At 50.0% G+C, this 23,801-nt stretch overlaps 1 protein-coding gene across 4 annotated transcripts in view; it reads right to left on the bottom strand.

Annotated features, from left to right (window-relative positions):
• Positions 1-23,801, bottom strand: part of LOC122367379 (eukaryotic translation initiation factor 2A-like) — a 26,685-nt gene extending 2,884 nt beyond the window's left edge. The window contains exons 1-7 of one of the 4 annotated variants that reach the window (XM_043340433.1): positions 23,732-23,801; positions 4,080-4,143; positions 1,942-2,083; positions 1,401-1,519; positions 1,123-1,222; positions 559-742; positions 188-268 (exon numbers count right to left, since the gene is read on the bottom strand). In XM_043340433.1, coding sequence (XP_043196368.1) covers positions 188-268; positions 559-742; positions 1,123-1,222; positions 1,401-1,519; positions 1,942-2,083; positions 4,080-4,110 — 657 coding nt within the window. In that variant the 5' untranslated portion in view covers positions 4,111-4,143; positions 23,732-23,801. Of the gene's footprint in view, positions 1-187; positions 269-558; positions 743-1,122; positions 1,223-1,400; positions 1,520-1,941; positions 2,084-4,079; positions 4,144-5,356; positions 5,424-10,881; positions 10,907-10,963; positions 10,989-23,731 lie in introns of those variants that run through there. The other 3 variants (XM_043340413.1, XM_043340437.1, XM_043340423.1) reach the window with 3 other exon arrangements.

Here is a 23,801-nt window from a genome sequence, read left to right as displayed (position 1 = left end):
ACATACATCTGATCGATATACGTCAAAAGAGCTTATAAAGCGGTTAGGCTATTAGAGAACTTTTTACTCCTGGCAAGACAAACTCAATTAAAGGAATCAAAATCTTAAGCAAGCACTTTAGATTCGCAACAAACACGATATCCAAGAGGGTTTTCGGTTTCCCGCCAGGTGATACGTTTATACTTACGTTGAAGAAGCTCTTGCGTCCTACGGCGGCATCCTCTGAGAAGTTGGGGTACTTGAACATCCGTGCTCCTGCCGGCCGGCCCTGCAGCAGTCGATGTACGGAGCGTTATGCACTGGACCGATCGGTATAAGTGCGGGCGAGCGAAATAACGCCCCAGAGCTAGGTACAGCTACACATCTCCCTCAGCCAGACGGTGCTGCGGTTCAATCACATTTTTCACGGTATCCACTGTTAATTCACGGTGGGCCGGTGTTATAGGTAGCAGCTACGCATACCTTCAAAAACCAAAACCACCCTTCCTTAGGAAAAAAACAGCAATCCTTCCTCGCCGCACACAAACTCCATCCCTCTGACTCCCCGTCCCCACTCACCCCCACGGACGGTATGAAGGCGGCCACGTGCGGGTTGCGGCTGCTCGGCGCCAGGCTGTACTCGGTGAGTCCCTCCAGGCGCAGCTTGTGCGCCACAGAGTCCAGCTGGCCGTTCTCGAAGAAGTGCACCTCGTTGGATACACTCCGTCCGCAAATGGCGTCGTCCGGACTCCACTGAATCTCCCTGAGGGAGGACGTACGGGAAAGGGGTGTTGTGGGTACGTGGGTAGACGATGTGGTATTGACACTGGCACAGGAGGAAGAAGGCGGAGACCAGTTAGGTGACGGTGGGACATATCAACATGTGGAATGTTTGCTGGAGACGATCGAGACAACCGACGAGTGATGTTGACTCCACCGAAGCAGGAAACAATGAAGATCGTAAAACCGTGCGACAATGGAATTAACATGGTGCTCATCTGACTACTGAAAACATCTAGTTAAAACAACTTAATACCAGTGAGACGCCTTTGGGGCGACAAACGAGCGAACGTTCCGGCTAAGGTGACAGGAAGTTGACAAAGTTTGCAACTGTTCCTCGTAGATATTACTACGAGAACTCACCACGACTGATACTTCTTATGTATGAGTGACTTGATGCACTCTTTCTTGTCTACGTCATAGACGTACATGTTCGTCCCGCCTTGGGGATTCTCCTTTGACACTGAAATCATACGTGGTCGGACATCAGTCATTTAATTAACGCTTCTGGGTTGAAAAGCAGCATTGATATTGAAAATATAGCCGAGAAATAGATCATTTACTAGACGAGAAGCGGTGTTATTTTCGTGTGTATGAAAAATGTCCTACTGGAGAAGAATATCAAAGCTGAATGAGCTCACCGAAGAACGGATGCCAGATGCCCAGGTACTTCCCGGTGGGGGAGAACTTGACGGCGCCCACCTTGGCGATGTTGGCCTCCATGATGACCTCCCAGTTGGTCGTCTCCGCCACCTTCACACTGAAGAGGTAAAAAGGCCGTTAAATCACTCCTCAAATCACGACGTGGTGAACCAACCATATCACACTTACAGCCGTCTGTTACTGGCGCAAGATAGAAAAGAATGTCGATAAATTTAGTGCCGGAATCAAATATCGATCAAACACAAAAAGGACGTTAAAATAATACACAGATGCGATTCATTCATCAAATAAATTTTGCATCACTCGGACAAAAAATCGAGATAAAATTTCACAAAACTCGCCGACGATCCCGATCCCAACTTTGAAATAAATCGTTATTCCAAACAAGCCCAACAATGTCATAGCGGCGTCTGTCCTGTATGATATCGATTGAGGACACACTATGCGAGCTGCACTGATCCCCTGTAAACGTGTATTCCCCGGGCGGTCGTGAGCAGCCCTCCGCGACTCGGTACGTACCACTGACTGGTGACCCATGCGATGCGGGAGCCGTCACTGCTGAACTCTAGGCCGCGGACGTCCGAGAAGTTCTCATCGGGTGTGCCCGAGAACGGCTGACATTTGGGCCCCTTGGCGAAGTACAGGCCCGGCGACCCGCGCGCTGCATGGGCCGGGAACAGTGGCGGTTAGTGTGACAGTGACATGTCAAGTGAACGTTTTCACGTGCACCTGAACATATTTCAACATGTCACTGTCAGAAGAAGTCAATTGATAAATCATTAACTTCAATCAAGGATTAAAGAGTTTGAATTACTTCCTATTTTCTTTCATCAATTTCATCATCAATCAATTTTTCAGCTTTCATCAACAGTAATATTGTAAATTGAAAAATACAAAATCAATCAGGTGAATGACTTATTGGGCATTTTTCTACCAGCACATAGACCCGGGAACAGGGGGGGCAGCGGGGGCGCTTGCCCCCCCCAACTTGAGAGCGGAGGGGGCGGCGCCCCCTCAACATTGAGGCAGCGTGAAAGGATTTTTCCTCCCTTTTCCGGACTTCTTTCCTTCTTGTTTCCTTTATGCGTCTAAACATCAACACACGGCATTTTTCTAGCCATCTGAATGGTTTCTGCTGATACAGTATAGTATCGATTTGACAACATCTGCTATTGTCATCCCGCTTTGGTTTGGGCCTGACATTAGCCATAAGTTTGGCAGGCCAAATTTTATACTGGACCATTTTGAGTCAACTTTGAGACATACATAACGTACAACGGTGGTAAAATCGTTGCTTTATGTACCTATAACACAGTTTACCCGCTCCGGGTGTGAGGGAGGGGTGTGAGGCATTGAGTGCACCGACTTGGCACCCTCGGAAGGCCGGTATGTTAAAGCTCAGCGACACTAAGGGCTTGTGTGGTGCCTTCGGTTATCGGAAGCACCCTCAGAATCACCGGCGTAGGGCCCTCAGAGCCGCCGGTAAGGGGCCTTTAGAGGCACTGGTGTGGGGCCGCCATGCAGGTGCCGGTGTGGGCGCTCAGAGGTGCTAGTGTGATTCTCTCAGAGGCGCCGGTGAGGGTCCTTACAGGCGTTGCTGTGGGCCCTCATAGACGCTGGTGTGGAGCCGTTACAGACGGGTGTGGGGTCTTTAGAGCTGTCAGCTGCTGACGCGAACCCTCTACAAGCCGGCAGGGGGTTCTCAGTGACCGGCAAGGGGCCCTTAGACCGGCAGAAGAAGTTTTGTGGGGTCCTTAGAGACCGGCATGGTACTGTCAGACGCCGGTGGGCCGTCAGGGCTCAGAGTCACCGGTGTGGGGCCCTCAAAAGTCACCAGTGGGTGGCCTTTATAAGCGCAGGTGTTGACTGTTGGGTCCTCAGAGCCGCCGATATATGGCTTTAATAGGAACTGGTGTAGACATTCAGAGTTGGGGGTGTGAAACGCTCAGAGACACCGGTGTGGGCCATCATAGGCGCCGATGAGGGCCCCCACAGTTGCCGTAATGGGCCCTCAGAAAAATAAGTGTGTGACCATCACAGGGGGAAATGTCCCTAGAACTGGCCCCTCATAGGCCGGTAAGAACTCTCAGAGGCCAGTAACGGGCCTTTGGAGACCATTGAGGGGCCCTTAAAATCTGCAAGAGGCCCTCAGAAGACGGCGTGGGGCCCTTATGGAGATCTTAGTGTGGTTATTTAGGGCTCGTGAGGTGCTCTAACGAGCCCCATGGGGTCCTTCCGAGTCGAAACATGGCCATCGTTAACCCTCAGCGGTCAAATGGCGCCGCAGGGCCACTCGGACCCGAGGATCCCTTTGAACCCGATGGGGGGGGGGGGGGGTACGTGTCCCCTTAGACCCCTAGCCACGCCACTGCTTCATATGCATCATGTCAGGTATTTTAGACTCGCCCCCCCCCAACTTGAAAATCGTTCCCGGGCCCCTGTACCAGCATGACACTTCTTTAGGTAACTACATTGCATGAGTAACAGTGATGAAGTCCTCACAAATTACAATATCTACAGCTATAAGATATTCATAATTCAACTATTTCAAACAGTTTTTTTTTTGTGTAAGACAATAATGAAAAATAAGATACTCTATCTTTTTAACATGCCTAAAACAACAAGCAACTTGTCAATCATACCCCTATGACACATACCTATAAAAACTGGCGTGGGCAAATTAGCCATCTCTAGAGACTTCTCCTTGTTGTAGCTTCTTTCCTGTAAAAAAAAGTTTTATGATGGTAAACAATGTTGACAAAACAAGCTGATAAAAAAGGTGTCAAAACCAGGGGTGCGGAGCCGGAGCCGGAGCTGGAGCCGGAGCCGCCATGACATTTCACCCGGAGCCGGAGCCGATTTTTTATCCGAAGCCAGAGCCGGAGCAGGACCTGTCTGAAATTTCCACGGCTCCGCATCCCGGCGCATAGGGGATGTACTGAGTCTGAGCCGGAGCCGCCGGAGCCGGACCATTTTACTCGGAGCCGGAGCCGGAGCCGCCATGACATTTCACCCGGAGCCGGAGCCGGAGGCGGAGCCGTCGGAAATTTTCACGGCTCCGCATCCCTGGTCAAAACTGCACTCGGAATTTGAGGGGGAAACATTTATAGGCCACACCTCAGTGTTATGATCAAACCAGCATATAAAGATGGATTTGCATGCATAAAATTTAGATATTGAAAAGTAATGAAAGAGCAGTGTCCACACTCACAGAGGACCGCAAGCCTTTCATTGGTCTCATAAGTTTATAAGTTATACCCTCTTTAAATTTGTATATTGTAAGCAGTTCTTCATCACATGTTGAAGCCTGAAGGTCTTGTTGCAAGTAGCCAGCAGCTGACAAGTTACAAATCAAGACCCCTTCAACCAGATCACTGGCAGATTCAGGAGGCAAAGGGCATTTCAGGGGCATTTGCTTTTTCCAGCTCCCGCAGCAACCAAAGTTGATATTTACTGTTCTCATTGCATAATAAGCAAACCTTACAGAAATGAGAATGAATGAATGAGAAATAGGACAGCAGGGCAGAGGTTCTCTGGGCAACTGAATCAATGGCTGGGTGCATCATGTTTGACTGCACAGCTTCAGGCTTACTCATGAGTGTGACATATGCAAACAGCAGCATTACAGGGAAATACGGCTCCTTAATCGGCCACTGGCTCATGACACAGCGTGCCTCTGATGCATATAAAAGGGCCATGATATAATACTTTAGCTTCACAACCAATTTCTGCAGTCCCTTGCTATTCTAACCTTAGGTACAGCTTGAATGGTGAAAACTTTAATTGAAACTGCATAGGGACTAGGGAGGCACAAGGAAGTAAACCTGAGGATTTCATTTTTTCTATAAATTTAGTCCAAACCTTTTGATAGGAAGGATTCATAAGGACAGAGCCACCACTAAGCGAAGCTTGTTGCGGTGTTAGTATTTGTTACATCTTTACGGCCGCCGGGCCGTCCGGCTGGCCGCCGCTGCTGCAGCGAGCAGCGCTGCGGCGCAGTCTACCCGGCGGGCGCTCGGTCGCGCCGCGCGGCGCGTTCGCTGATTGGTGACCCGTAGATCATGTGACCGGCGGTCGATGTGGGGCTGGTGCTGCGGCGGCGGCGCACTCTCGCAGGAGATTCGGGCGGGACCGGAACGTTGTCCGTGTGGTGTGGCTCTCTGAGTCGGACTGATGTGCCGGCTTTGTCAGCTCGCTCCGCGGCAATGTGGTCAGCACAATTTGTTGCACGCTGTTGAGAATGGGACTACTGTCCTGTTCGAAGCCCACCAACTAAATTGCGCCGAACAGCCAAAATCTTAAGAGGTGGGATTGCAGTCCTGCCTCTAACATCAACCTCGTTCGGCTACCGGTACCCGACGCCTGGCCATGTTAATAAGCTATATTAACATGGCAGGCCCCCATTAGGGATTTACTTACATTTCCTCGGCAATTATTTTGTATACACACGGCCTCACCGTGATTCAAGGAGGCCATAAACGAGTAGCGACTGCGCTCATGTCGCATTCGAGTCACATTGTAATATCAAGTCATTGCATTGCACAGTTTTGTTTGCCTGTTTGCTTGACCATATCGTGGCAATAAGACGTGAGGAACCAAATCCAATGTCTTTTGGTTAGATCTGATTTAGACAAAAGGCCAGAGGCGAGAGGGAAACCGAACAGTCGGGCTGAGTTCCTGACATAAGTCCTCCGGGCCGGATCGTCTTTTCTTTCGTTGGGACTTCCGTCTTGGCGATTGGACTGGCTTTCGTTGGGACTTCCGTCTTGGCGATTGGGCTGGCCTTCGTTGGGACTACCGTCTTGGCGATTGGACTGACTTTCGATTCCTACATTGCTGTAATTCTCCTCTCGTGAAATTGAGTTTTGTTCCGCTTGATCGGATTGATGTCCGGTTAGATGGTTTTGCTATAATTTGTTTTGCATACAGTCCGCTTTATATTTGAATTTAAATTGAATTTGATACCTGTCACATCATGGATGAACTTTTGAGTACGAGAACAAAACTTCGTTCAAAGGCCACGAAACTGTGCAATGAGCTACGAACTTACCGAGAAGGTGATCGTAAAAACTTGGACCCAGACCTACTTGCCCTCAAGCTCCACCATGTTCAGAAGGTGCAGAGCGAGCTGCACAGCACTCAGGGTGAGCTCGACAAGCTAGGGCAGGCAGATGATTCTGGTCACATGCAGACCATGGAGGATGAGGTGTTTCTTGGCTCTCGCCTCCTCACCCGCCTTGAAAGGGCTGAGGAAGCCAAGGAAAAGGCTGAGCCACCGACTGTGTCGGGAAACGCTGATTTTAAGTCTTCCATCTCCGTGAAAATTCCTACTTTTCACGGGGACATCATGAAATGGTCTGAGTTCTGGGAACTATTTGAAATCTCGGTCCACAACAATCCTGGCTTCGCGGATATCCAGAGATTTATGGTGCTCAAATCGCACCTGGCTGGAGTTGCACTCAAGTGCGTGCAAGGCATTCCCGTCTCAGGTGGCGGGTACGCTGAAGCTGTCTCGGCTCTCAAAGAGCGCTTCAAGCGTGATGACCTGGTCCGAGAGACCTTAATGAGAGACATGCTGAGCATGCCGACGGTCCCACAAAATGACCTGACGGCGATGAGGTCTCTCATAGATCAGTTGATGGCGCATACTCGCGCGCTGAGTACCCTGGGAGTCAGTTCTGACAGTTTCTCCAGTCTGATGCTGCCGGTCGTGAGAGATAAAATCCCAGAAAGCTGGCGTCTCGAGTGGGCCAGACGAGAGAGCAGCGACTTCTCAGAGTTTCTGGAATTCCTGCAACATGAGATGCGAATCCGCGAGTCGGCCAGGGGAGGCAAGACTAGTGCCGGTTCATCCGACACTCCGATCTCGGCGCCGTCTGCCATCAGCAGTTGACCGGTCGACCTTGACCCGGCCGGACGTGTTTGCGGCCGCTCCGTCCGCACGCGCGGCTGGTGGAGCGAGAGCACCTGGCCAGCTAGTGTTTTTGTGTAGCGTGAGTCGCTTGTGGGTCTAACTATGACCAAAAAGCGAAAGGCGTGTTCTCCAACAGAAGGAGGACAAAGTGAGCTTTGCGAAGAGTTGAAGAAATTCATCGTGGAAGAAAACGCGAAATGTGTTCGTGAGATAAAGGCCGCAAGTGACGGACGCTTAGTGGCGATCGAGGAGTCACTGTCTTTCACAATGGACTCGATCACTGCGGTGTCTAACAGGCAGTATTCCGCTGATCTGGACATTGTCCAACTGCGTAAGGAGACAGCCCACCTCAGACGGCGAGTTCAGGAGCTGGAGCTGGTGGAGGATAAGCGACAGCAGGAGCAGAGGCTGGCGTGCCTGTTTTTCTCCGGGCCAGCGGTTCAGACGCACACCCAGCGGGACCAGGCGGTGAGACAGATTCGGTCCGTGGTGCGACAGTATCTGAACCACACTCTGGACGACAGGCAGGTCAAGACCGTCATAAGACTGCAGAATGGAAAGATACTGCTGGAGTTTACCTCCTTTGCAACAGGTTCCGACAGAGACATCCTTTTCCGGTCGAAGGCAAGGCTGAAGGGTTCCGGCCTCTTTATCGCCGAATCACTGACGCCACGCAGGCAGGCCATGTTTTTGGAGCTGCTGCGAATGAAGAAGGAGGGAAGGATCCATTCGGTTTTTACCCGTTCTGGAGATATCCTCGTGTGCCGGTCACGTGGATCGGCACCGATATGTATCGCTGACCCGGAGGCGGTACGCCAGCTTGCCGGCGGTGACCCGCCGGAGCGCCCCGACCAGAGGCGCGCCCAGGGAGAGCGCGGAGCAGCACCGCCGTGCCCCGCCCCTAGCGGGGAGCGAAGAAGTTCGGGGCGGGCAGCGACCTCGCCTCGAAGCACCGACAACAACATGGCGGTGGAGACGCATGATCCCGTGGATACTAACAGTCCGGGTCGTCGGGGTTCGTACTCCGGGCCGTCACGTGTGGGGGCTGCTGACGGACTGGAATCAGCAGATTCCATCGGAGTGCAACGTCAGAGGACCGCATCGTCGCTTCTGGAGTGCGCCCAGACACCATCAGTTCGACTGGTGCAGCTGTCTCCGCCGCTCCGTGAGGTGCCGTCTCCGGGCGCACCTGCTGAGCTGCTGACCGACGCGGCTGATGGCGGCCGCGCGCCGCGGCGGCCCCCCGCTGCCGCCGTATCGGACGCGCCCTTGGCTGTGACGTCAGAGACCGGTGGACCTGCTGGGGTGGCGCGGGATTCTGATGGGGATGGGGACCATCGAGGGGCGGCGAGTGCGAGCTCTCGGCCGGCTACAGATGTCGCCACTGTCGGGTCGAGCAGGACCGGATCGGGGCGCGGTCCTGCTGGTAAGGACCGGTCGTACGGAGCTCGTGAGGCGCACCCTGCCGCTCCTGGTAACCCGGCAGCTGGTTCGCGTTCCAGAGATATCAGGGAGTATTTCTAGAGAGAAGAGTCGGGCATAATCAGTGTAATGATCGCTCTAACAGTAGTTACCCTGTTTTGCTGTTTTTCATATTTGAACATACACAATGTTCCCATTCTGTTTTTCTTTACGAAATGTTTTGAGAGCAACTTATTCGATAGACTTAAGTCAGGAAAACCCGTGTTTCTTGCACTAGCTTTCATCGTAAGTGTTTTGCTTGTCATGCTGTATGCGTCGCTAAATTACCGCTCGCGTACCCCTCAGCTGTGTTTGTTAACTGATTTCTTTGATATTTTTGTTAGTAACTGGCATAAACTTTCTATGTTAAAGCGGTTTGTCGTCCAGCCTGCCGGTGGCGGGCGCAGCGTTTGCGGCGGCGGCGGCGGCGGCGGCGGCGGCGGCGGGGTCTGCGCTGTGGCTCCTGTGCGCGGAGGTGTGGAGGGAGACAACGTGATGGGCGGTGAGAGAGTCGGCGTCGGCCCCTGGCCGAGCGCCCCTCGTGCGACCTGGATTTGTCGCTGCCGGCCTAGTCGGGTGGCCCCTCCTGCCCGTGGCCCTGTGCGCATTATATTAGTTCACGGTCAACTATTTTCATTTGATGTATCTCCTACCGTTCATAGCAACAGCTGTTTAGCTGTGTATATCCTGGCTTATGTCCGAGCTCAAAGTTGCGACATTTAATTGTAGAGGCCTAGGAGGTCAAGTTAAAAGAAGAGACGTTGTTAATTATCTGCGAAAGAAAGATTATGATATATTGCTATTGCAAGATACACACTTAACAACACAAACAGTTAACAACTTTAACCACCTTTGGAGAGGGAAAGGTTATCATTCTTGTGGCTCATCAAACAGCCGGGGCACATCGATCCTGTTTAAATCCAACGTGCAGCATGAAATAATCCATGAAGAATATTGTAAAGACGGTAATTTTGTCATACTAGTTTGCAATATATTTCCAAACACTTACACATTCGTCAGCATCTATGGCCCAAATGATGACTGCCCTAATTTTTTCGACCAGCTCCGTATGAGGCTGAGCGAAATTGGGTCGGAAAATTTATTAATCGGAGGGGATTTTAACTTTGTAATGAATTACCTACAAGACTCAAATTACTCTCAGCAGAATAACCCCCGTGCCAGAAATGTATTTGCTAGCCTCATTGAACATTTTAGTCTGTTAGACACCTGGGATGAACTTCATCCCCAAACGAGAAGTGCCACCTGGACTCGTCAAAATCCATTCAAATGGGGACGGCTAGATCGACTATATATTCAGGAACATTTGTTGAATCATGTTACGGAAGTTAACGTTCAAACAGGGTACAGATCAGACCACTGTATGGTGTCACTAAATTTGAAGCAGCCTAGAAAGAAGAGTGGTCCTGGGCTTTGGAAGTTTAATGAGTCATTAATAGACGATGACTCATACAACACCTTAGTGGTGAAGGTCATTAATAGTGTAATAAAGCAATATGCGGTTCCAATTTATAGTGATTGCTTTATATGTGATCCAAAGAACTTTAGTGCGATAGAGTTTATCATAAATGATGGGTTATTTTATGAAACCTTACTTATGATGATCCGTGGAGAAACAATACGCTTTTCAAAACAAAAAGCTAAAAGAAATAGGATAAAAGAAAAAGAAGCAACAATAGAAGTCAACAGCTGCGATGCATTGTTTAAGATGAATCCATCACATGAAAACCTTCGCCGTCTAGATGATGCTAAGCAAAATCTTGAAAACATACGTAAACCTATGATTCAAGGCCTAATAACTAGGTCTAGAGTAAAATGGTTCGAAGAGGGAGAGCGATGCACAAAGTATTTCCTGTCGCTGGAAAAAAGAAATGCAGTAAGAAACTCAATACAGTCGCTCAAAATAGGTGATTCCATCATTAATGATAAAGAAGAAATAAATAAGCACTTTTCAAAGAACTTAGAAGAAAAATATAAGAAAAACAGCAACGCAAACCCCACCACGTATCTCAGAAAGCATATTACGCGAAAGTTAAGGCAAGACCAACGAGATGCTTTAGACATGCCTCTAACGTTAAACGAATTACATGGTGCTTTAATGAGCATGAAGAAAGGCAAATCGCCAGGATCGAACGGCTTCACCTCCACCTTCTTTAAACACTTTTGGGAGCTCATAGGAGTATTCTTGTTTCGCGCTACAAACGAGGGACTTCTTTTTCAAAAAGTACTGAATTCGCACAAGGAAAGCATCATCACGCTTATACCAAAACAAGGGAAACCTATGGATTCAATCAAGGGATGGAGACCAATTTCGTTACTTAATGTAGATTTCAAAATAGTTTCTACTGCAATTGCAAACAGATTAAAATCAGTATTAAGTTCATTGATATCTCCCTCGCAGACGGCTTATATCCCGGGTAGATTTATAGGCGAGAATAGCAGGTTGATGTATGACGTCATAGAGCACGTGAACAATGTGGGATCGTCTGGCTGTGCAATGGCTATTGACTTCGAAGCTGCCTTTGACACAGTTTCCTGGCAGTTTTTGCTAGAAGCGCTTCATTATTATAACTTTGGACCATTTTACGTAAAAATGGTAAAAACGTTTTATTTGAATTCAAACAACCATGCTCGTATCCTGCTTGACGGAAAATTAGGCGATAAAATTTATATGGAAAGAGGCATAAGGCAGGGTGACCCGATATCAGGCTACCTTTTTAATTTAGTTGTCGAGCCCCTAACTAGCCAAATGATAAAATCGGAGATCATAAAAGGAATTGCATTAGGACGAGGAACAGAGGCGCGTGTTTCGCAATATGCAGATGATTTGATAGTTTTTTCGCAGTTGAACCAGCCATCAATAAGAGGGGTAATCAATGAACTTGAACAGTTTACAAAGGTCTCAGGCTTACGAGTTAATGTAGACAAAACTAAATGTTTACCGATTGGTAAAAGCAAAGATAATGAATGCTTAAGCAATCTAGGCGTAAATGTAGTCAATGAGTTAAAAGTCCTTGGGATTGTGTACAATAGTACAAATAACGACATTGAAGATAAAAATGTAAGTCTCGTTATCCCTAAGTTAGTGCAAGAGATTGCACAGTGGAGACGGCGAAAGCTAACACTTCTTGGCAAAATCACTGTGGTAAAAGCAATGCTATTATCGAAGTTTGTACATCTTTTCACATCTTTGCCGAATCCATCTTGGGATATTATTAAGAAAATTAACTGTTTACTGTTCAATTTTATTTGGGATAGTAAATCAGACAAAATAAAGAGGAGTAAACTGGTGCAAGACTATAATAGCGGTGGACTCAAGATGGTAGAATTAGAAGCATTCATTAAAAGTTTAAAAACATCGTGGTTACAAAGACTGTACTGGTCAAGTTGTGACGCAGTTTGGGCAAGCCATGTCAATAACAACTTGCCATCCGTTGAAAAGCTTATCTGCTTTGGTGTCTCTAAATTGAAGGATGTGACTGCAAAACGTTTTAAGAATAGGTTTTGGAAAGACGTATTAAACGCATGGGTTTCGTTCTGTGCCTCAGTGCATCTCGCCCCTTCCGAGCTTCTGACAGAATATCTGTGGTTCTCCGACCACACGAAATTCAGGAAATCTATAGTGAAGTCCTGGGATGAAAAAGGCCTACGTTTTTTGTTTGACCTATTCAATAGAGAGACGGGAGCGTTGCGTGGTAGGAGCGAATTATGTGAGCTGTTTAATGTAAAAATGACATTTTTATGTCATGCCTCTCTTTTAAGAAACATCTCAGCGCTTTTGATAGCCGCTCAAGAGGTAAAAAACGTAGCACTCCCAATTATGCCTTTCAAATTAACTTTATTAGGGAAAACTCGCAAAATATCACACGAAGTATATAAAGTATTAATAGCCAAACTTAAAAGTAAACCGAGCAATATTCAAAGCTCAGTCAAACGTAAATGGATAAGAGATGTTCAAATACATGAAGAGACACTGGACGATGTCCGTCAATCAACACGCAGTACTTATTTACAATCATTTCATTATCGCTTTACATCTAGGATAATGGCAACAAATACTTTCCTACATCGGATAGGAATAGCTGATAGCACACTTTGTTCCTTTTGTAATTTAAACGACGAAACACTAATTCATCTTGTATGGGAATGCGATGTGACGCAAAAATATATAAAGGAGATCATCGACCATTTAAAGCACAAGTATGAGTTGTCGTTTAGATTTACAAATCAGTCATGGGTTTTTCCACGTGTATCTATGTTAGGATCCTTAGGCACGCTAATATCTACAATAGCGAAGTTAGTAATATTCAAAGCAAAATATACCTCAAGTATTCCACACCTTCATCACTTTTTATCCTTAGTCAAAATTGAAGCATCAAATGAAGAGCGTTACGCTTTGAAATCAAACTCAATGCAGTCACATGTCTTTAAATGGGGCAGGCTTGCAAGCATATCAAAAGAAACAGATAATTCACAACCCACTTCGAATCCTTGTTCCTTGACAACTGAGTCCATTGTTCTCCCAGCGCGCACCGGGTCCCGGGTGGGGGTGGGGCGCTGGCTGCGCCGGCCGTCTGGTCCGGATTCGCCCGCCCTCCGTTCTCTGCCCGCCCGGTCCTCCGCGTCGGCTGCCCGCGGCGGCCCTGTCGCTGCTGCTGCCGCCGGCGCGGTCGCCCTGTGCTCGTCCGCTGTGTTGGCTAGCGAGCGACGACAAAACGTGTGATTAAAAATAAAAAACCTGTTAAAAAAAAGACGCACCGCCTCGTGCTCGTATAGCTGGCCGAGTGGCGCCGTTGTTTGGGATGTTTGCATGGGTGCGTGTGCGTTGGTTGCCCGAGGCACTACCCGGGAGTAATCGTCTGATGTATGGTGACTCATTGTCTTCTCGCCAAAGAAATACACGTGTTGGAAAAAAAAAAAAAAAAAAAAAAAACTGCACTCGGAATTTGAGGGGGAAACATTTATAGGCCACACCTCAGTGTTATGATCAAACCAGCATATAAAGATGGATTTGCATGCATAAAATTTAGATATTGAAAAGTAATGAAAGAGCAGTGTCCACACTCACAGAGGACCGCAAGCCTTTCATTGGTCTCATAAGTTTATAAGTTATACCCTCTTTAAATTTGTATATTGTAAGCAGTTCTTCATCACATGTTGAAGCCTGAAGGTCTTGTTGCAAGTAGCCAGCAGCTGACAAGTTACAAATCAAGACCCCTTCAACCAGATCACTGGCAGATTCAGGAGGCAAAGGGCATTTCAGGGGCATTTGCTTTTTCCAGCTCCCGCAGCAACCAAAGTTGATATTTACTGTTCTCATTGCATAATAAGCAAACCTTACAGAAATGAGAATGAATGAATGAGAAATAGGACAGCAGGGCAGAGGTTCTCTGGGCAACTGAATCAATGGCTGGGTGCATCATGTTTGACTGCACAGCTTCAGGCTTACTCATGAGTGTGACATATGCAAACAGCAGCATTACAGGGAAATACGGCTCCTTAATCGGCCACTGGCTCATGACACAGCGTGCCTCTGATGCATATAAAAGGGCCATGATATAATACTTTAGCTTCACAACCAATTTCTGCAGTCCCTTGCTATTCTAACCTTAGGTACAGCTTGAATGGTGAAAACTTTAATTGAAACTGCATAGGGACTAGGGAGGCACAAGGAAGTAAACCTGAGGATTTCATTTTTTCTATAAATTTAGTCCAAACCTTTTGATAGGAAGGATTCATAAGGACAGAGCCACCACTAAGCGAAGCTTGTTGCGGTGTTAGTATTTGTTACATCTTTACGGCCGCCGGGCCGTCCGGCTGGCCGCCGCTGCTGCAGCGAGCAGCGCTGCGGCGCAGTCTACCCGGCGGGCGCTCGGTCGCGCCGCGCGGCGCGTTCGCTGATTGGTGACCCGTAGATCATGTGACCGGCGGTCGATGTGGGGCTGGTGCTGCGGCGGCGGCGCACTCTCGCAGGAGATTCGGGCGGGACCGGAACGTTGTCCGTGTGGTGTGGCTCTCTGAGTCGGACTGATGTGCCGGCTTTGTCAGCTCGCTCCGCGGCAATGTGGTCAGCACAATTTGTTGCACGCTGTTGAGAATGGGACTACTGTCCTGTTCGAAGCCCACCAACTAAATTGCGCCGAACAGCCAAAATCTTAAGAGGTGGGATTGCAGTCCTGCCTCTAACATCAACCTCGTTCGGCTACCGGTACCCGACGCCTGGCCATGTTAATAAGCTATATTAACATGGCAGGCCCCCATTAGGGATTTACTTACATTTCCTCGGCAATTATTTTGTATACACACGGCCTCACCGTGATTCAAGGAGGCCATAAACGAGTAGCGACTGCGCTCATGTCGCATTCGAGTCACATTGTAATATCAAGTCATTGCATTGCACAGTTTTGTTTGCCTGTTTGCTTGACCATATCGTGGCAATAAGACGTGAGGAACCAAATCCAATGTCTTTTGGTTAGATCTGATTTAGACAAAAGGCCAGAGGCGAGAGGGAAACCGAACAGTCGGGCTGAGTTCCTGACATAAGTCCTCCGGGCCGGATCGTCTTTTCTTTCGTTGGGACTTCCGTCTTGGCGATTGGACTGGCTTTCGTTGGGACTTCCGTCTTGGCGATTGGGCTGGCCTTCGTTGGGACTACCGTCTTGGCGATTGGACTGACTTTCGATTCCTACATTGCTGTAATTCTCCTCTCGTGAAATTGAGTTTTGTTCCGCTTGATCGGATTGATGTCCGGTTAGATGGTTTTGCTATAATTTGTTTTGCATACAGTCCGCTTTATATTTGAATTTAAATTGAATTTGATACCTGTCACATCATGGATGAACTTTTGAGTACGAGAACAAAACTTCGTTCAAAGGCCACGAAACTGTGCAATGAGCTACGAACTTACCGAGAAGGTGATCGTAAAAACTTGGACCCAGACCTACTTGCCCTCAAGCTCCACCATGTTCAGAAGGTGCAGAGCGAGCTGCACAGTAGGGTGTGTCACTAATCGCAATGCAAGGTGCTCCATCGATTTTATTGTGCTCCACTCATGTGGAAAGGGCGTGGCATTGTTAATTTCCCGCAAATTTTAACCCCCAGGCGGCGCCGAGCGAGAGAAGTTTGCCCCATCTCACAACATAGGCGACCCTAGCGCCCCTGGCGGCTGTTTGTGAAACTAACAGGCCGTTGACTGTATGGGCTTAGGTATCCCTGCTTTCTGTAAGCGCGTCTAGGGACAAATAATAGTATGGGCAGATTGCAGAGAGTGCAAGCTAATGACGAATACCTATAATGAATACAATATATTGTCACAGGGGCCTAGGAACATTCTTCAAGTTGGGGTGCAAGCCCAAAATACCTGACATGACGCATATGAAATAGTAGCGTAGTCAGGGGGTCCCAGGAGGCACGTGCCATCTAGTCCCCCCCCCCTATCGCATTCAGAGGACCCCTCGGGTCGGAGGGGCTCTGTGGCACCAGTTTATCGCTCAGGGTCTATGCTGGCCATATTTCGATTCAGAAAGAATAGGGCTCGTAACAGCACCTCGTGAGTCCAAAGAAGCCTCACTAAATTGTCCATGAGGGTTACACGCCGGCTTCTGAAGGCTACTGGCGGCCTCTGAGGGCCCTTTACCGGCCTCTTATGGCCGCTAGCGTGCCTCTGAGAGTCCTTGCCGGCCCAAGAGGGGCCATATCTAGGGCCTTACGCCAATCTGTAATCAGTAATGGCCTCACACCAATGTCTCAGACGGCCCCATTACGACGACTGTGAGACTGAGGGCCCTCACTGGTGCTTCTGAGAGCCCACCCAGCCATAAAGACCCCTGCGGTACCAACTGACCTCTGAGGGTCCACGCTGACTATATTTCAGCTGAGAAAGACCTCACAGGTCTCGAAAGAGCACCTCATGAGCCCCTAAGTAGCCACACTAAGATCTCCGTCAGGGTCTACGCCGGCTTCTGAGGATCCCATAACGGAGACCGTGAGGGCCCTCAGCAGGGCCTCTGAGGGTTCACAACCAGCACCTCTGAGAGACCCACACCAGTGGTTCTAAGGGCCCATAAGGACACCACTGAGGGTCCCCCAAGCCAGTGCCACACCATTTATGCAACCCTATATTGGTGGCTCTGAGGTACCCACACCTGCGCCTGTGAGGGTTCGGCAAAAGCATATCTGACGGCCACCTACCTGCAACTCTGAGGGCCCTACATCAGAGACTGAGGGCCGCACTGGCGTCTCAGAGTACCTTGTCGGTATCTAAGGACCCCACAGGGCTTCTGAAGATGCCGCCGGCCTCTGTGGGCCCCTTGCCGGTCTGAGGTCCCCCTCCCCGGTCGTTGAGGGCCCCCTGCCGACTTTTAAAGGGTTCGCACCAGCAGCTCTAAGGGCCACACACCCACATGTAACGGACCCACACCAGTGTCTCTGAGGGTCCACAACGGCGTCTGTATTCTGTGAGGACCCTCACCGGTGCTTATGAGGGATTCACACTAGCACCTCTGAGGGGCCACACGGGCGTATGTGAGGACCCCACACCAGTGCCTCTAAAGGCCCCTAATTGGAGGCTCTGAAGGCCCTGCATCGGTGATACTGAGGGTCCTACCAAAGGCACAACACAAGCCATTAGTCTCCTTCTGAGTCCCACACGCCGCCCTCCCACCATAGGCGGCGGAACGGGGAGGGCACCGGGGCACCGTGCCCCCTCTGATTTGGGCATTTTAACATTAGCCCTATGGGCGTTGCATGGAAAGAATGGGACCAAAAGTCGGCAGTGTCCCCCCCCCTCCACTTAATTGAAGGTGTTCCGCCGCTACTGCCTCCCACCGGAGCGAGTAAACCTGTATCAATCAACGACTTTACCACCGTTGTACGTCATAATGTTCTCATCACGCCAAATCAAATACCATCCGGAACCAAAATGGTCCAGTATAAAATCTGACCTACCAAAGTTATGATCAAGTTCAGATAAAATCAAAGTGGGATGATAATAGCAGGTGTTCTTAAATCGATGCCGAGTCAGCAGAAACCATTCACTTCACATGCAAGAGAAATACCTTGTGCTGATGTTTATATAAAAACAGACATGTAGATTGTAGGTCCATAAAAGGGAGCAGAGATCCTTCATCGTTGCATCAATGTTGAGGGGGCAGCGCCCACTCGGCTCTCAAGTTGGGGGGGGGGGGGCAAGCGCCCCCACTGCCCCCCCCGGTTCTCCGGGGTCTATGCAGTGAACGACGCTACAAAAAAAAAAACATGTGACACCTAATAGCAGGCACTATAAACATGCGCTCATACGTATCCCGTCAGACGACGGGGATCGGGGGTAGTACTATGCAATATACATTAACACAGAACTATTTCGTGCTTTAAGATGCATAACATCACATTTTCACCAGCATTCTGAGTGCCAGACAAGCCAACAGCAAGGCGTCATTTCGGTAAAATGCATTTAATGATGATCGTAAGCTCACAAAGCATAGCGGGCGTGTTAGTTCAAAACATTGCCGCTAGGGGCGCTGAGGTCGCTAATGCTGAGAGATAGGCCAAAGTGTCGGCGGTCGGCGCCGCATGGGTGTTAATATTTGGGGGAAATAAAAAATGTCACACGGTTTCTACGTGTCTGGGGCACGATAAAATCAGTGGAGCACCATGTTTTGCGAAAAAAGTGCCCAAAATGACACACCCTACTGCACAGCACTCAGGGTGAGCTCGACAAGCTAGGGCAGGCAGATGATTCTGGTCACATGCAGACCATGGAGGATGAGGTGTTTCTTGGCTCTCGCCTCCTCACCCGCCTTGAAAGGGCTGAGGAAGCCAAGGAAAAGGCTGAGCCACCGACTGTGTCGGGAAACGCTGATTTTAAGTCTTCCATCTCCGTGAAAATTCCTACTTTTCACGGGGACATCATGAAATGGTCTGAGTTCTGGGAACTATTTGAAATCTCGGTCCACAACAATCCTGGCTTCGCGGATATCCAGAGATTTATGGTGCTCAAATCGCACCTGGCTGGAGTTGCACTCAAGTGCGTGCAAGGCATTCCCGTCTCAGGTGGCGGGTACGCTGAAGCTGTCTCGGCTCTCAAAGAGCGCTTCAAGCGTGATGACCTGGTCCGAGAGACCTTAATGAGAGACATGCTGAGCATGCCGACGGTCCCACAAAATGACCTGACGGCGATGAGGTCTCTCATAGATCAGTTGATGGCGCATACTCGCGCGCTGAGTACCCTGGGAGTCAGTTCTGACAGTTTCTCCAGTCTGATGCTGCCGGTCGTGAGAGATAAAATCCCAGAAAGCTGGCGTCTCGAGTGGGCCAGACGAGAGAGCAGCGACTTCTCAGAGTTTCTGGAATTCCTGCAACATGAGATGCGAATCCGCGAGTCGGCCAGGGGAGGCAAGACTAGTGCCGGTTCATCCGACACTCCGATCTCGGCGCCGTCTGCCATCAGCAGTCTGCACGCCCAACGCACAGCGTGCCCAGGGAAACAGCCCAGCGCGCCAGTGTGCGGGTGCTGCGGGCGCGGCTCCCACCGGCTGGATCAGTGCGCGGAGTTCCAGGAGCTCTCGGTGGAGGCCCGATGGAAGAGCGCCAGGGCTTCCAAAGCCTGCTATCAGTGCCTCGGGACGGGTCATGTGGCCGGAGTCTGTCGTGGCGACTCGTGTGCCATCTGTGGCAACAGGCACCACTCGCTGCTTCACTTTGCGAGTGCTGCCCCACATGAGGAGATCGGTGAAGAGACGCCCGGGCTGTCGCCTGAGGCTCCACCTTTCTGCCTTGTGGAGGCCACAACTGAGGGTGGTCAGTCCGATGCCGAAGCTGGTGACTCAGGTTCCCAGAGCCACAGATGTTACAATGCCACAGGCATCTCTGGAAAAGAAACGTTTTTCCTGACGGCATTGGTTGATGTCGAGGGACCGGAAGGCAAGCGAAAGGCACGTCTCCTCATTGATGGAGGTTCAGATGCCTCCTATGTCAGAGACTCTCTGGCCAAGGAGCTGGGACTCCCTGTAACAGGTACGGGCATGTTTGCCTGTTCCGGCTTCCAGGAACAGACGGAAGCAGCCAGACCTTACGAACAAGTTGAAGTGACGCTCCGAAGTCGGTTCGGTGGCGATCCCGTGACGCTGAAGATGTGGAGCACAGAGTTGCTGTGCTCACCCCTCCCAGCCACCTCACCGCCCACTGGGCCTTCCGGACTGCCGGATTTGATGGCCGACGATTTTGACGGTGGGGAGGTGGATCTCCTAATCGGCATCGATTATTTGTATCGTGTCGTGTTGTGGAGGCAGATCGAGATCGGAGAGGGTCTGCGAGCCATAGAGACTGTCTTTGGCTACGCACTGCACGGGTACTTATGTGATGATTCGCTGAATCAGCCCGGTCACCAGAATTCCCACTGTCGTCAGCTGAGACAGGTGAGGAGTCTGGCTGAAATGAAGGTCGGCCAAAATGAGCCAATGGAAGTGGATGGCATGCTGCCTGATCCACACTGGAACGAGCCAGTGGACTGTTCCAATGACATGAATTTGACATTGACGACGGATGAATACTCATCATCCGATCATGGTTCCGCAAAGGCGCGAACCTCGCAGCCAGAGCTGCTCAATGCAGGAAAGACTCGCCTGAGCGGTAAGCAACATAACACGGTGATAAACAAAGACGGGGAGATGACTCTCTCTGTCAAGGGGTCAAATGAGGACCCAGAGCACAGTGGTGAGGGCAGAGCCGGGCTGTCGCCGGGCGAACACAACTCCTGGGCTGTGGCCCGGAGTCAGCGTCTAGGGCCCTCCTCGTCTCCCCATGGGGAGATGGACACATCTGCTGTGAGCGGGATGGGCCGGAGCCGGAGTGCTGTAGCGCCCCGGCGGTCCCGACGGTGCCCGTCAACGCCGACACTGGGTGACTGTCGGCAGCCGTCTCCGAAGAGACGACGTCTTTGGAGCCGCTGGAGGAGCGACGGCCCAAGACGGAGGTGGAGCCGGAGCTGGAGGACGCCTGCACCACCGGCAGCACCGCCTCACTTCCCAGCGTTCCCACGCCTGTGGAAGAGGAGGAAGAAGAGGACGTGGCAGATGACGCTGGCCTCCGGTCCAGGAGCCCATGGTCAGCTGCGGGAGGAATAACGAAACCCGCAACGACAGCCGCAACCAAGTTCGAGTGCGGCCAGTGAAGTGAAGTGTGCCTGCTTGTGAATGTGTGCGCGTTTGTGTTGAAAATGTGTTAACTTTAGAGTTCCCACATTTTGGTGGGGAGAAATGTTAGTATTTGTTACATCTTTACGGCCGCCGGGCCGTCCGGCTGGCCGCCGCTGCTGCAGCGAGCAGCGCTGCGGCGCAGTCTACCCGGCGGGCGCTCGGTCGCGCCGCGCGGCGCGTTCGCTGATTGGTGACCCGTAGATCATGTGACCGGCGGTCGATGTGGGGCTGGTGCTGCGGCGGCGGCGCACTCTCGCAGGAGATTCGGGCGGGACCGGAACGTTGTCCGTGTGGTGTGGCTCTCTGAGTCGGACTGATGTGCCGGCTTTGTCAGCTCGCTCCGCGGCAATGTGGTCAGCACAATTTGTTGCACGCTGTTGAGAATGGGACTACTGTCCTGTTCGAAGCCCACCAACTAAATTGCGCCGAACAGCCAAAATCTTAAGAGGTGGGATTGCAGTCCTGCCTCTAACATCAACCTCGTTCGGCTACCGGTACCCGACGCCTGGCCATGTTAATAAGCTATATTAACATGGCAGGCCCCCATTAGGGATTTACTTACATTTCCTCGGCAATTATTTTGTATACACACGGCCTCACCGTGATTCAAGGAGGCCATAAACGAGTAGCGACTGCGCTCATGTCGCATTCGAGTCACATTGTAATATCAAGTCATTGCATTGCACAGTTTTGTTTGCCTGTTTGCTTGACCATATCGTGGCAATAAGACGTGAGGAACCAAATCCAATGTCTTTTGGTTAGATCTGATTTAGACAAAAGGCCAGAGGCGAGAGGGAAACCGAACAGTCGGGCTGAGTTCCTGACATGCGGTGGCCGGGGTGACCCTGCCCTCTACTCTACCCTCTGATCGCTTAATTCCAGTTCTATGGCAGAATTTAGAGTCCAAAGTTCAACGTGCGCACATAGCTGCACACGGCCCATCCGCTCCCTGACTTTGCCTGGCTACCACCTGCCACCAACCGCAACCATACCTGTCAGGAGGCCCATAAAAGTCAAGTGCCAGTCGCGCTTCGAACCCGTCGAACCTTCCCGGTTGACTGTTACAACCGGGAACGCGTGCTATCATCATGCGGAGTCCAACACTCCACCAACTGAGCTACGGGACCGGCATTTTATTGTAAAACCTTTTTTTGGAAAAGGCAGGGGTGATAGATGGGTGTGATTACGAGCGAGCGAGCGCAGCGAGCGAAGCGAGTCTTTTCAATATAACGGAAAAATCTCAGTATGAGCGGCCCGGCCTGTAACGCTTTTGAGAGGCTTATATCTCAGCAACCGCTGGACCGATTGGCCTGCAGTCTTTTATGCTGGGTAGCCCCATCCCTTCTACCCCGTAATTGACTTTTGATACATCTCAGTGACCGTCGTGGCACGTGCCACGTGGAAAGTCAAGGGTGTTCAAGCTGTTTTGCAAAAGTAGTGATTTTGAGAGGCTCATATCTCAGCAGCCGCTTGGGCGATTGTCTTGCGGTAATTTTTGTAGGGTAGCTGCATCCCTTCTACCAAAGTTCGGATACGCTTGATCTATGTGAGTGACCCCCACTGCACGTGCAAAATGCAAAAAGAAGAGGTGCCAAATTTGTTCCCATTTCAATAACTCGGTAATTATTGGGGCGATTTCGCTGAAACTTGGCATACAGGTAGGCACCCACCAGGCAATGTATTCCCATGTGTTGCTGTTAGGGTGCTACTGCACGTGCGCACGTGCAGGGGGCGCTCCCAGATCTCGAGAACGGCTGGGCCGATTGCGCTCAAATTTGGTACACGGTTGGGGACCAGTTAGTAGGGTGCCGTGCAAAAGTCAGTTTGGACCCCGTTTGCACGTGCGCACGTGCAGAATGCCGCTTCCAGATCTCAGGAACGGCTGGACCGATTGCGTTCAAATTTGGCACGCCGGTAGCGACCGGTTAGAAGGGTGCTTTGCACAAGCCCGTTGGAAGTACCCTCTCGCCTTTCCGCACGTGCAGGGCTCACTATCTCGCTCGCTCGTTCTTCGCCCAAAAGGCGTTTTACTGATACCTAATACCAAGGCCCTAAATACACTTAAAGGGACCCTCCCACCTTAACATTAGATTTGAGTTGAGATAGCCAAAATGGGGTCCCTGGCTCACAATTACCGGTTTCGGCACTCACAACATCGAGAAATTACTTAAGTCGGAAATATTGAATTTCAAAATTGCAGCGTTTTGATTCAGAGGGGCTAATGCTTTTGAATACCACTCTGAATGTGTGACGTCAGCGGAGATCTAACGATTTTTAAATATTTTACTAACACGTTTGGTAGCACGCGGTGGTATAGGCTGCTTTGCGCGCAACAAATGCCGCACTTTCAAATAAAGTCGCTAGGAACAGCGGATATCCCAAAAAATAAACAAAAGTAAAAGTCTAATATCTTGAAAACCGGTGAATATTTTTCGATAAAATTTGGTAGATATTCGTTTTCGCTCTTTCTGAACCTAGCGACATCACTTTCATGCCAATTCATTAACTTTTTTGAAGGTGGGAGGGTCCCTTTAATACAGCCTTGGTGTGATACGTCCCTCGCTGATCGAAAAAAGCGAAAAACTTTTGATAGTTTGAAAACGAGTTGATAGCAGTAACATAAAATCTCACATGATATAAAATACTTAATTTCAATCAATCATTTATACCTGAAACTCGTCGAAATGTGCTAAAAAATTACAATTTAATCAACTTATCTTACCAAACGCGTGCCGGCTGACGGCTGTTATCAAAAGCTGTTGTTTTACAGCTATCGCGCATCTGTGACAAAT

Source organism: Amphibalanus amphitrite, unplaced genomic scaffold (assembly GCF_019059575.1).
Source record: "Amphibalanus amphitrite isolate SeventyFive unplaced genomic scaffold, NRLGWU_Aamphi_draft 000031F_arrow, whole genome shotgun sequence".
Lineage (NCBI taxonomy): Eukaryota > Metazoa > Arthropoda > Thecostraca > Balanomorpha > Balanidae > Amphibalanus > Amphibalanus amphitrite.
Note: the sequence above shows the minus strand (reverse complement) of the source record. Positions and strands in the feature narration are given on the sequence as shown.